The sequence below is a fragment of the Triticum dicoccoides genome, chromosome 6B (genome assembly GCF_002162155.2).
Source record: "Triticum dicoccoides isolate Atlit2015 ecotype Zavitan chromosome 6B, WEW_v2.0, whole genome shotgun sequence".
Classification (NCBI taxonomy): Eukaryota; Viridiplantae; Streptophyta; class Magnoliopsida; order Poales; family Poaceae; genus Triticum; species Triticum dicoccoides.
The window spans coordinates 14,931,436-14,942,897 of NC_041391.1; the positions used below are offsets into that span (position 1 = coordinate 14,931,436).

General features: G+C 47.2%; 2 protein-coding genes across 2 annotated transcripts; both read right to left on the reverse strand.

Annotated features, from left to right (window-relative positions):
- Window positions 1-3,985: 3,985 nt before the first annotated feature.
- LOC119322431 (outer envelope protein 61-like) lies at window positions 3,986-5,322 on the reverse strand. Its single transcript, XM_037595912.1, has one exon. It carries the CDS (start codon window positions 5,320-5,322, stop codon window positions 4,051-4,053), a length of 1,272 nt encoding a protein of 423 aa, XP_037451809.1. The 3' UTR covers window positions 3,986-4,050.
- Window positions 5,323-8,127: 2,805 nt separating this feature from the next.
- On the reverse strand, window positions 8,128-9,901 carry LOC119325577 (bisdemethoxycurcumin synthase-like). Its single transcript, XM_037599305.1, has 2 exons — window positions 9,547-9,901; window positions 8,128-9,387 (listed from the first exon to the last, which is right to left on the reverse strand). Exons 1-2 carry the CDS (start codon window positions 9,749-9,751, stop codon window positions 8,384-8,386), a joined length of 1,209 nt encoding a protein of 402 aa, XP_037455202.1. The 5' UTR covers window positions 9,752-9,901; the 3' UTR covers window positions 8,128-8,383.
- Window positions 9,902-11,462: the final 1,561 nt, after the last annotated feature.

Genomic DNA, 11,462 nt, shown 5'->3' on the forward strand with positions numbered 1-11,462 from the left:
CTTACCAGTTTGAAAGCATTTAAGTGCAGAAATACAGTAGTAAACAATTTGTTATTTTTTCTCAACTGGCAAATGTTTTGAAATGGATTCCCGGTAATAGTGGGACCTGGGCTGCGACTTGCAATTTGTAGTTTGACGACCCATTTGGAGTTAAGCTAGGCATTAAGAAAAATTAAACCCAACCCAAACATGAGTTCTTCTATCTGATATAACATCATATCTAAATTCCAAACATGAGTTCTCAGTAATCCATGTCACCCATCTAATTAACTAATCTGATGTAGATATGAGCAAGAGGTTTGCCGTCTAGGCTGAGATACTACTAATTATTATTTAAATGAATTCGGCATGAGTGATAGTTGTTCATATCTTCTTCAATTTTGCCCACAATCAAGAATGCAGGAGTGGTTAAATTTCTTGTATTACTACTACTGCTGACTTTGCTATTTTAAACCTTCCACAGATAGAAGAAAACACTCAATCTGAGAGAGGTGGTGAGAAATAGCCATGCATGGTCTCTCCTATCCTTTCTGTCAAAATAGCAGCCTTGTCGATCAAATGCATAAAAAGAAAACATGCAGGTGATCAGGCTTGGTTAGTTAGGTGTCTAAAAGGATAAACTGGTCCCTCGCTTCTTGATTTTGATCTTGAAGCCTTTTATCCCAAACAAGTTGGGGTAGGCTAGATATGAAACCCTTTCACGAGGACTTCCCAGGAGGTCACCCATCCTAGTACTACTCTCGCCCAAATGGGTTTCATACCCAAAAGATTGGCTAGTTTTTTTGTTGGCTCGCCAAGCCTATCACAACCCTTAGATATGAAACCCTTTTACGAGGACTTCCCAGGAGGTCACCCATCCTAGTACTACTCTCGCTCAAATGGGTTTCATACCTATGGGACTGGCTAGTTTTTACGTTGGCTCGCCAAGCCTATCACAACTCTCCTCCTTTACCCGGGCTTGGGACTGGCTATGCCTAGAAGACATAGGCGGAGTTCTGGTCCCTCGCTTCTACTGTACAAATTTGGTAATCTTTCTCGACTCTATATTTTGAGCTGTTATTTTATTCGACTAGACAAATACCTCCCTATACATTCAATAAGTTTTCTGTAGCATGTTTTCTTTGGGTAGGATCCATTTTGTTAATAGCATAGTGTGCATTACTGTGTGCATTACTGTGATTATAAGCCAAGACAAACTGTACAATCAAAATCCATATGATCAAACATTTCTACACTAAAGTGCCACCAATTACATTTTGTTTCCATTCGATCCAACTTGGATCAGGTTCCACTACCATTAAAGATAACGGAACAAAGGTCCACAACCAAAACGTAGCGTCAGAATGCAGAGTGCGGAGAAAATAAAAGGGAGGCCCTGCCCCTAGATGTTTCGACATCAAGACCCCATCTGAAAGCCACCAATTACAAATATCTATGTTGGAAACAATACCCAGCGGTAAACCATTTTGTTGCTCTCCATGGTCACACAATGCTGCCTAACATATAGTAAATGCCACACTGCAAACCAATGCATAAGGCGCACACCAGCCAAACCTAATGAGGTAAACAAACAAAATGGATGTATAAATGTTGTGCAGAATATTTCAACTTGTTTTTACCTTTTTTTTTGAAACGGAGGCAAAATATATGCCTCATCCATTAATTGAGAAGAAGTTTAAAGATGTTACAAACAACACAGATATACAAAGTCTCAGTCTCCAGACATTAGTTTACCCGAATGCTTGGCACCCACATTACTCCAAAGAGCGGCCTTCTCCTCGATGATGGCGAGCAGAATTGGTGGTGGCATGGACTTGTGCCGAAACACCCATGAGTTGCGCTCGTTCCAGATGACCCAAGAGGGTAGCATCGTGAGGGAGGCCATGCCATTCCGATTAGGGCGATGAGGCTCAGAGATACCGATCCACCAAGCTTTGATGGAAGGGATGGTGATCCATGATGAAGTGGAGATGGAGCCACTCTTTAACCATGCCTCAAATCCTAATGGTGAAGCGACACTTGAAGAACAGATGATCAACGGATTCGGGTCTCTCTTGCAAAGTGGACATATGCCACATTTTGGCCACCCCCTTTTCAAATCTATTGGCGGCCCAAACTCGACTTTGGATGGCCAACCATGCGAAAATTTTGACTTCCGCAGGGCCCCAAAGCTTTCCACACTGCCAACTCCATGCACAAAGTAATGAGGCCATGAAATTCTGCTTTATAAGCGGAGGCCGCCAAGTAGTGCCCACTTACCGTATGCTTCCATGTGATGTCCTTTATCCCCATCGTGAGATGGACCTCCCGCAAGTTGGTCCAAAGGGAGACAATTCGGCGGATGTGCTTAGTCGTCCAATTCTCAGGAGCTTAATTTTGGAGAGCCAAGCTCCCTCTTTCTTGGCCTCGGCCACCTTCCACATCTTCATAGTGGACGCCTTGTAAATGAAAGGTGCAATCTCCTTATGTTGCACCCGATTGAGCCAAGGGAGACCTAAAAAGGTGCCCGCTCACAATTGCCAATGGTGATAGTGTAGGAGGTGTAGAACAGGTTGAGCTCCGCATCATCGCAAGGGTTTCCCATACGCACCCACATTTGTTGGGTTCCTTCCATTCAAACGAAAACCATGGCAATCGCAAATGCAGTGTATGAGCAAACTTGAAGTGGTTGAGTACCTCGAGGCCGCCAAGGGGGTAGGGCTGACAGACGATATGCCAGTTATTCTCATTTCTGTCGCATCTAATAGAGCGACCAGTTATTCTCTCCACTACGCCCCTACTAGATCCAAAGTGAACATGCATAAAAAGGTTGGGCCATCGCCAATCAAAGTAACCCATGCTATTCTCATTTCTGCCGCATCTAATAGGGCGGCCAGTTATTCTCATCACTACGGTCTGATCCTTGGTGCCAACCTATTAAGATTAAAAGTATAAACCATTCACAATATATTCATTTGTTCAGTTGATTTTTGACAGGGCCACAGATGAATAGCTAGTTTAGAACTGCTCTAATTCATTTGACAGCATCTGTTTGTGCAAGATGGCACAGAGCCACAGAGGCAAGGTGGGACAAGCTATGCAACTAATATCCAAGAGATCAACATCCCTTACGTTCTATATGTAAATGAACTCTCAGCTTCAAACAAACATTAAATTTTAGTCGGGAGAAAAAGAGCTCACTGACTGCTTCCAAAATTTAGTACATTGTTCTTATATCAGGTAAATTCTAGTGCACAGTTGCCTTCTGCAAGCGGCAGCATAATATTCACCTGGGTTAGGCGGCCTTGTTGTATGGCATATGAACTTGAGAACTTCTCCACAAAATACCTTCACCATTATCATCATTCTGCTATAATACCTTCACCATCGTCAATCATCAGCTGTTAAAATTTGCAGCTATCAATCATCAACTGTTGTCAATCACAGATATTTTCATGTGTTTTAAGAGGGAAAATTAGGACTCATCTGTTGGAATTAACCACGCTGTTGTAGTTCGGTTAGGACACAAATCAGCCACCGTTTAATGTTTTTGCATGCCACCCGAGTGCAAGATCAACGCGGGGGGCAAAGCATTTTATGTTTACATTACAATTTTAGCAAGCGATTAATTAAGTTTCTGATTTTCCCCTGTTATGTAATTTGTGCTGCTCATGTTCTCAATTTTAGAAAATGTATTTTTTTATGATTTTATCCATTAATAATAGAACATAAGATTTTATGGCATATGGTATCAACTAATAAGATAACATAAGACATTCATAACATCACAATTCAGCGATCAGCCTATATATACCTCAAGGTAAAAAAAACCTTGGCCAATTACTTCTAATATGTACAATATATAAATACATATGACAAAAGAACAAACAAGGCTAAGTATTCATTCCCAATTTCTAGGATACACGGTGTGGTCGGCATCAGAGGGGTGTCTAGGACAAAAACATATAGATGAATGAAAGTGGTGGGGGTGCCCGAACTATAAACCTATGATGTCAAGTATAACTTATATATCTAAATCTTATACTATTTCATAAATTTATACATGAAATTTCACTTGTATTTATTGGTTCTGGCGAAAAGCCATGTAGTTAATTGACTACACACCCATAACATGGATTTGACACTGAATCCAAGACGCAGGAGGATCAAGGCCAAGATCAGCATGACAATGGCAATGATCAAGCCCTTCCTGGCTAGGAGCCAGTTCTTTGTCTTGGTTGCTACTTCTACTCCTCGCTGTGCTCTGCCCATCCATCGCATCATTCTTTCTAGACCTTCTGGAGATAATGAAGACATAGCTTGTTGCGCTTTGGCCGCATCCTCCTTGGAGACCTTCATGCCGAACTTCTGACTCAGGTCTGCCATCACATCAGGACTCATGTTCTCCATCATGGACACAAACATCTGCCGCATAGCCGGGTCTTCCATGGATTTTCTCACGGCTTCTTGCATATCAGCTATAGAACTGGATGGCGACTGGTTGTTTACTACAATTTCATCATGGTTCTCCGCAACATTTTGCAAAGACGGAGGCTGGAAGGTTGGAAGTTCTTCTACAATCTCTTGAATAACAACTCCTTTTGGAAGTTCTTCTACAACCTCTTCAATAACAAATCCTTTTGGCATATTTCCTTCGGCTGCAAGTTTTCCCTGTGTTTCTCTCAGTACCTCAGCAATGGTTTCATCCTCGGGAGAGATTTCATGGGCTTTACTCAAGTCAGCGACGGCAGCCTGAAGGTTCCCCAGTCCTCTGTACGCCTGACCCCTCCGGTAGCATGCCTTGACAATGACATTGCTCGAATCATCACTACATAGAAGAACCTCCGAACCTTCGTTCACGCAATCCTCGAACCTGCCCGATTTCAGGTAACAGGACATGAGATTAAGGCTGCACTGCACTCTTAACGTGTGTGCGGCTGCCAACGGCACGTTCTTCAAGCTATCCTTGGCGAGGTCGTACTTGGCAGCAGCCTCGGCGTACCGCCCACGGCCGTGAAGCTCGTTCCCCTGCTGCTTCAGGGCCTTGGCACCGGATATGGCGTGTGAGATGTGAGCGTCAGCTTGGGCCTTTATGGCGGCGAACTCCTCGGGCTTAGCGGTGGCGATCTTTTCGGCCATGGAAAGCATCTCCTCTGGGCTGGTTTGGTTCAGCTGCTGGGATGCTATTTTGAAGTCGTGAGGCGTCATGTTTATCATGCTCTCGGATGCTAGCTTCACAAGGTCGGGGTTGGACGCGAGCTGCCGCTGCATCCTGGCCAGGTCGTCCGGGGACATGCGCCGCACCTGCTCCTCCGCCAGCCGCATCATCTCCGGGTTCATCATGGCGCCGGCGCTCGCGGAGTTGGGAATTAGCTGAGCCTGAGCTCTCGTACGTCTGGCTTTTCTTTGGTGGCTGATTCGTAAGGTCTGTTGCCATATTTATTTACCGGCCGGGGTCGTGGAGAGGTGACCCGAGTCCAATCCAAGACGGATACGTACGTACGCAGTCCAAGCCGACACGGATAGGAGCACCGGTGTGTACCAGATGATTGCCACGGAAATACGTGATCATTTTTCTTGACAAACTTTGAGGGAGGTTCTAGATGAGATCATCGCGGAGGAGCAAAGCGTCTTTGTTCCCGGGCGGTTGATTACAGACAACGCCATTACGGCTTATGAGTGTATCCATGCTATGAAAAGGAAGAGAACTAAACAAGGGTGGTGTGCGGTCAAGTTGGATAGGATGAAGGCGTACGATCGTGTGGAGTGGGCGTATCTCCAAGGAATCATGTTGCAGCTAGGTTTCTTTGAGGAATGGGTATCTCTAGTTATGAGATGTGTTAACTCCGTTACCTTTCAGGTGAAGATGAATGGAGAACTGTTGCCTTCTTTTCGCCCCTCCAAAGGCATATGGCAAGGTGACCCTGTCTCCCCCTACTTGTTTCTATTTTGCGGGGAAGGGCTCTCTTGCTTGTTGAAGAACTATGATGCTGGATGGGTCGATAGAGGTATACGGCCGGGGTTGAGAGCCCCTTGGATCTTGCATTTCTTATTTGCGGATGATTGTCTAGTCTTTATGAAGGCAGACTCAAGGAGTGCACAAAGGTTGAATGAAATTCTTCAAGCCTATCACATGGGCTCAGGGCAGTGTGTAAACAAGGCCAAGAGCTCGGTTTTTTCCAGCCCAAACAAGGAGTAAGAAGTAACTTGCAAATCTACAGAGAAACTCTTGCAGAGAAATACCTGGGCTTGCCCACAGCGGGGGGCCGGATAACAGAAGAAAGTTTTGTACACTTGAAAGAGCAAGCAAGGTCCAGGGTACAAGGATATTGTGAAAGGCTAATGTCAATTGCGGCTAGGATGGTTCTTCTCAAAGCGGTGATTCAAGCCCTACCGGCCTATTCTATGAGCTGTTTTAAGCTCAATAAAGGGTTATGCCAGAAAGTCACGGCAATGATGTCAAAGTTTTGGTGGGATGAATCTCTTGATAAGAGAAGAATGCACTGGCAATCGTGGGAGAAGATGGCTATCTCAAAATCCAAGGGAGGTTTGGGATTCCGGGACCTGGAGCTGTTCAATGATGCAATGCTCGCCAAAAAGGCGTGGCGACTGTTGGATAGGCCAGACAGTCTATGCGCGCGTGTTCTTAAGGGTCGGTACTACCCAGATGGAGATTTCTTGCAGGCAGGATGCCCTGCTAGCGCCTCCACTACGTGGAAGGCCATAATCACTGGCAGGGAGGTGCTTAAAAAGGGTTTAGTCCGCAGAGTTGGTGATGGTACTACTACGGAGGTATGGCATGATAACTGGATACAAGGGAGCAAAACTTTCAAACCAGTTTGTAATAGGGGAAGTGACCCCATACGCCTTGTGTCTGATTTGATGACGGAGAATGGTGACTGGAATGAGGAAGTTATCGAGAGAACCTTCATTGCCCCAGATGTAATGGCCATCCTTAATATGCCAAGGCCGCGAGTTGTTGTACCCGATTTTTGGGCATGGGGCTATGAGAGGTCCGGGATTTTCACGGTTCGATCTGCGTACAGGATGCTTCTGGAATCCCGTGAAAATGGTTTGAACCAGGTTGGCAGTTCCTCCCGGGGGGAGGAGGTGTGGAAATCACTATGGCGTTTGAAGGTACAACCCAAGATAAGAATTTTCTGGTGGCGGGTCCTTAAGGGATTCCTGCCGGCGAAGGAGGAGCTATGCCAAAGACATGTAGGGGAAGATCTTACATGCCCAATGTGCGGCAACCAGGAGGAGTCGCTGTTTCATTCTCTGGTGACATGCGATCACGCGAAGTTATTCTGGAGAGAGGCAGAAGTTTTTTCGAGTTTAAGGTTCCACGGCTACACCCAGCCACGTGGTGGAGGGACTTGCTTGATCCCAGCTTCATTGGGAGAGACCGGGCGGCCATCATTATCTCAGTCATGTGGACAATCTGGTCAAGTAGGAACAAATACACTCATGAGGAGGTCAAATATCAGCGCGGGAGGTCGATGGTCCTAGTGAAGGAACTCATCCAAGCGCTGTACATCCCTTCCAATGCTGTCGATGGGAGGAGTCCCGCAAAGGAGAAATGGAAGCCACCGGAAGAAGGATGGTGTAAGATCAACACGGACGCTGCGGTGGACGTGAATGGGGTTTCATCAACGATCAGTTTGGTGGCTCGGGGCCATGGCGGAGAGCTTATGCTAGCCAGGGGCTGCAAGCTGTCGGGGGTGACGGACCCATACTGCGCTGAACTGCTAGGTGTCAGGGAAGCTGTGCGTCTGGCTTTGGAGAAGGGCTGGACGCGGGTGACCATCGAAACGGACTGCAAAACTATTATAGATGAGTACATGGCAACGGAGTGCAGGTCGACAGGTAGTCCGATCAATCCTATCTCCAGCACTTTCAGGGGTTACGATTCAATTATGTTAGAAGAGAGGCCAATGAGGTGGCTCACTGGTGCGCCAGAGAGAGCCTGGCTAGTACTTCGACTGTAATTTTCTTTGATGTTTTCCCTGCTTCATTGATTGCCCTAGTGCAATCGGATGTAAACCATCTAAGTAAGCGCGGTTCTAAAAAAAATTCTTGACAAACTTTATTATATTAAAAATTATGCATATGTCATAATCATAGAAAGCTAAAAATGGTTTTTTCAAGGATAACAAAAGGCCTTCTTAGATCTTGTAATTTTCAAGCAAAACCAAAGCCGGTACAATGGAAAGAGAACTGAACGCTGAACGACCAGTAAAAAGTAAACTTTACACTAAAAATCATAATAGTAAAAAAACATGGCACTCCTTCCTCGAAGTGCCACCGGAGAAGGATACGAAGTGTTCCTATCATCGGCGCCTATAATGGTATAATTAAGTAGGCTTTTATTGAGAAGGATGATGACTGGAGGCCATGGATGCAGCTAGCGTGGACAGCGGAGCACCATGGTCTCAATTGTGACTCCGGGTCCGAAGGCCAGCATGGCGCCCCACTCCGGCAGCAGGCTCCGGCGCCGGCGCAGCTCGTCGAGCACGAAGACGATGGTCGCGCCGCTCATGTTGCCGTACTCGCGGAGCACGCGCCGGCTGGCCGCCAGCTTCTCCGGCTCCAGCTTGAGCACCTTGTCTATGTTGTCCAGGATCAGACGGCCACCTGGGTGCACCGCCCAGAAGAGGTCGTTCCACTTCCCGTTCCCTGATAATGGAGACGGAAGATGAGCACCACCGTTGTCGTCGTCGTCTCCACCACAGAATGCATGGATGAGGCAGCCCTGGACGTTGTGTCCGATGAGCGTGGGCACCTGGATGGAGAGGTGGAAGTCGATGCCACCGCCGGACACCTGCATGCCGAGCGCGTGCTCGGTCTTGGGCACCGTGGTCTGCGTGGCGTGGACCATCTCAAAGATGGGGCGCTGCTCGCCGTCGAGGAACGGACCGGCCCCGACAATGACTGCGCCGGCGCCGTCCCCGAAGATGGCGTGGCCGACGAGGTTGCCGCCGTCGGGCGCGCCGAAGCAGACCAGCGTGGTCTCGGAGCAGGCCACGAGGACGCGTGCTCCACGGTTGTTCTCGGCGAGCTCCTTGGCGAGGCCGAGCGCCCTGCCGCCGCCATAGCAGCCGTGGAGGCTGAGCATGGTGCGGCTCACCGTGGGCCTGAGGCCGAGGAGCGTGGCCAGGCGGAGGTCGGCGCTCGGGGCGCCGCAGGCGGAGTAGGTGGTGAAGACGAGGTGGGTGATCTCGGTCGCCGGGCGGCCCCACTCGGCGATGGCCTTGGCCGCCGCGCACTGCGCCAGCTTCGGGACAGCGTCGACGGTCATGTCGACCCGCGTGTCCAGCGACAGCAGCTCTGGGTCGAACAGCTCCGGATGAGCCGCCAGCGCCTCCTCCGTCAGGTGGAAGTGTCGCTTGTCGATGCCCGCGTTCCCGCCTGGAACCAGGAATAGCATTTAGTGGTGCTAGGAATAGGGAAACTATTCCCTCCGTCCCATAATATTTTGACGTATCAAAAACGTTCTTATATTACGGGACAGAGGGAGTAGTATGCATGGGACTATAATCAATCAACCAATAGGAAAAACCGTTGTACAAATTCTCGTTAGCTTCTGTTTGAGGTGAGTGAGGTGGTCGCTATTGGTGAGGCGGAAGAGGGTGTCGGGGAAGACGTCCTGGGGCATTAGCACGCCGGTGGGGTTCGCCGTGCCGATGCCGAGCATAGCCGCAGGGCCTTGGGCGTGCGGCCGCGGCACCACGGCTGTGCCGTGCCCGTTGGAGTTGGTTCCGCAGCTTCCCATGGCCGGCCGAGTATGTATTTGCTGGGCAGACGACGCGCTTGTCGATCTTTGCGTCTAAGAGGCCTGTGAATCTTGGTGCATGGGCTAAGGTTTTATAGTTAGCTACTCCTTTGGTTGGCTCGCAAGCCTAAGCAGTTCCAAGAGACAAGGAATGAATAATTCCAGGGCAATATTGCCAACTACTCCCTCCGTTCCTAGTTATAAATATAAGCACTAGCATATACTCCATATTGAAATCAATCTCTAAATGGTCTTATATTTACGAACCAAGGGAGAGTAGCAAAGTGGCCCTCACAAATTTGTGCTTTAGTATATTTAACAAAGTTGTGTTAACTAACAAAGGTAATACCGACCATTTTTGCACTACTGTGGGAGGCTGCTAACGCGACACTACAATCAGAGATCCTTCGGGTGGGTGTTACTAGCTGTCTTGTGTGCATTCTGTTTCGCTTACTCGAGGTTAAGTGTAATTGATGAGTTATGTGTGCACAAGTTTCACTTTATTCTGCTAGCCATTCAGCTTGACGCGGGACTAGTAATTGTCTTGGACTCGACACGTAAAGACCCTATAGAGTGGGTGACGATGAGTGAAATGCTCCAGAAGTAAGTTCAATCATTATCGCACCATATTGGCAACTTTCGTTCATTTCCTGATATCAAATAATCATTTTCTTTGCCGTGCAGAGTTTGGAAAAAGTTCACCAACGAACCTAGGGGTGAATGGAAAGAGGAGATGTGATTTTTTACATCACAAAGTAAGTAGTACTAGCTAGTTCCGCGCATCTCTCATTCATTCTATTTTCAATAGCATTATCATGCTTGATTATTATTTTGATTGAACTCTATCTTGTAAAGTACTGCATGAAGAAGGAAGCCGGAAATAATTTATGTGGATACTACATTTGCGAGTGGATTCACAAGACTACCTGTGAGAAGGGCAGCTATTTTCAATAACTTCAAGTACGTACACAATATTCACAATTGTTTTTACACATATATATGTGTAAAATGTTTGGGGCACCTTGGTGCCCGTTATAGCAAGTGATATTCATGGTGCATGAAGTACAATCCATGACATATGACTTTCTAATTTTTATTTGCATGCGCTATAAACTTTAATAGGCAATGATTGCTTTCCAAAAATATATACTACTGATTTCCTTGCAATGATCTCCACGAGCAGTGGAGGGGGATATGAAACCATAGCGGAGAAACATGGACGAGAGGTTTGGACACGGATTGGAACGTGCCAGTTGAGTCACTTAGGCCTTCGTGGCCAGTTACTTCATCCACCAGCTTATTAGCACTGTTAGGCACCAGAGTGGCAGGCGTTACATGTCCTATTTCGAATAACCATTCCTACTCCAGAATTTCCATGTTCCACTAGGAATCACCAGTCCAGAAAATAGACGTGTCCCAGGGCCTAAAACGTTGGGGCAAAATTAGTTATTTGATCTCTCTACCTAAGATTAGCGCAAACTAACCCCAATTCAAAATATTTTCATGATCCAAACCTTTTTGGTGACCCCACCCATCCTGGTGTTTGCGTTGCACGGGAGACACCATAGTGAATGATGTTTCACCCTGGCCCACAATCAGGCCCTCCATGTTGACCATAGGATGTGGCACGGGACAAAACGCCATGATCCATGGTGTTTGGCCACGATCCACAACCTACCCCACAATCACGATGCACAATCAGCAGACAAAT

Excerpts from the sequence above, each read along its gene's own strand:
- LOC119322431 (XM_037595912.1), bottom strand. The coding sequence starts at position 5,322 with ATGATGAACCCGGAGATGATGCGGCTGGCGGAGGAGCAGGTGCGGCGC.
- LOC119325577 (XM_037599305.1), bottom strand. The coding sequence starts at position 9,751 with ATGGGAAGCTGCGGAACCAACTCCAACGGGCACGGCACAGCCGTGGTG. Across the intron at positions 9,388-9,546 it reads ACAGAAGCTAACGAGAATTT|GCGGGAACGCGGGCATCGAC; the intron begins GTACAACGGTTT and ends TCCTGGTTCCAG.